The 1565-nt window shown below is 64.0% G+C and overlaps 1 protein-coding gene across 1 annotated transcript in view; it reads left to right on the top strand.

Annotated features, from left to right (window-relative positions):
- ACAP1 (ArfGAP with coiled-coil, ankyrin repeat and PH domains 1) overlaps positions 1-1565 on the top strand; it is a 12027-nt gene that overhangs the window by 10140 nt on the left and 322 nt on the right. Inside the window, 4 exon segments of the mRNA XM_077746755.1 lie at positions 158-330; positions 735-844; positions 927-1037; positions 1360-1563. Coding sequence (XP_077602881.1) covers positions 158-330; positions 735-844; positions 927-1037; positions 1360-1563 — 598 coding nt within the window.

Below are 1565 nucleotides of genomic sequence, written 5' to 3'. Positions count from 1 at the left end.
CCCGCGCAGACGCGGGCACCTCCTGCCCCCCACCATCATGCCTCCACCTCCTACCCAGGGACCCCGGGTCCCGAAGGCCCGCCCACAACCGAGAAATGTCCTGTCCCGGTAGAGCATCAGCGGACCGTGCTGAGGGTTTCTTCCCACGCCCTAACAGAGCACCCCTCTGATGACCTGGACAGCCTCCACCCTGGGGCCCTGCTGTTTCGAGCTGCGGGGCACCCTCCATCCCTCCCCACCATGGCCGATGCCCTCGCCCACGGAGCTGATGTCAACTGGGTCAACGGGAGTCGGGAGAATGCCACTCCACTGATCCAGGCCACAGCTGCCGTGAGTCCCCGCCCCCACCCGGAGGCTCCCCCTCTCTGATTCCCACTGTGACCCTGAGCCCAGCTCCTACCCCCTCCTCCCACCCCAGGGGAGTGATAACCCACAGAGACTGGTTGCAAACCGTGTGTGGTTTGGAAGCAGACAACCTGGCTTTGAATGCAAGCTGGTGACTCTTTGTGCCTCAGTTTGCCCACCTGGAAAATGGGAATAACATACCTTGTCTGAGGCTGAACTGCGGCTTTCACGTATGAATACTGTAAAGAGCTAGGGCAGAGCCTGAGCCAGGGGGACCCCACACTGCTGGTTCCCCTACCCCACCCTCTGAACTGGCCCCATCCCCAAATATCTTTGGCCTGCTTCTAAAGATGCCACCGTCTCTCCCCGCTCGCAACCTCTCGCTGCAGAATTCCCTTCTGGCCTGTGAGTTTCTCCTCCAGAACGGGGCGAATGTGAACCAAACGGACAACCACGGCCGGGGGCCGCTCCACCATGCCACCATTCTCGGCCACACGGGGTAGGGGCAGCGGGGACGATGGCTGTGGGAAAGGCGGCCCGGGTAGGGTGAGTGGCCCGCTGACCCTGGCTGCCCTTTCCAGGCTGGCCTGCCTGTTCCTGAAACGGGGGGCCGATCTGGGAGCTCGGGACTCGGAAGGCAAGGACCCCCTGACCATCGCCATGGAAACAGCCAATGCTGACATCGTTACCCTGTAAGGCTGCCTGAGGGGGCGGGGCTAGCGCTTGCCCTGCCCACCTGGGGCGGGGCCAACGCCCCGAAGGCCTGGGCCGGCTCCGGGGCCTGGCCCCGGCCAGGGCTGTCCTCAGTGCAGATTGGGGGGCGGAGTACGAGGGGGGCCGGGTAGGGTCCACGGATGGGGAGTTCGTCCTGAGTGCGGGGCGTTCGAGGCTGACGAACGCCTTTAAGCACTGGACCCCAGGGGAGCAGGTGAATTAACCCAGCTTAGAGGACGGGAAGTCCGAGTGGGGGAAGGGAAGAAAAAGTCATGCACACCTTCATTCCTTCCCCTTCAGGCTACGGCTGGCAAAGATGAGGGAGGCCGAAGCGGCCCAGGGCCAGGCAGGTAAAGTACCCCGCGCCCCGCGCCCACACTGTAACTCTGGGCTTCTGGCCCCCGAAGCCCGGGCCCCGTCGCGCTCAGCAGCACTGATTAATGTCAGCACTTTTGCAACAAATCTGTGTGGGGCGCAGCTGGCGCGCGGGGTCTGGGGACCAGAGC

This window comes from Crocuta crocuta, unplaced genomic scaffold, assembly GCF_008692635.1.
Source record: "Crocuta crocuta isolate KB4526 unplaced genomic scaffold, BGI_CrCroc_1.0 scaffold139, whole genome shotgun sequence".
In the NCBI taxonomy this organism is placed as follows: Eukaryota; Metazoa; Chordata; class Mammalia; order Carnivora; family Hyaenidae; genus Crocuta; species Crocuta crocuta.
This window is presented reverse-complemented; position numbering and strand designations above follow the sequence as displayed.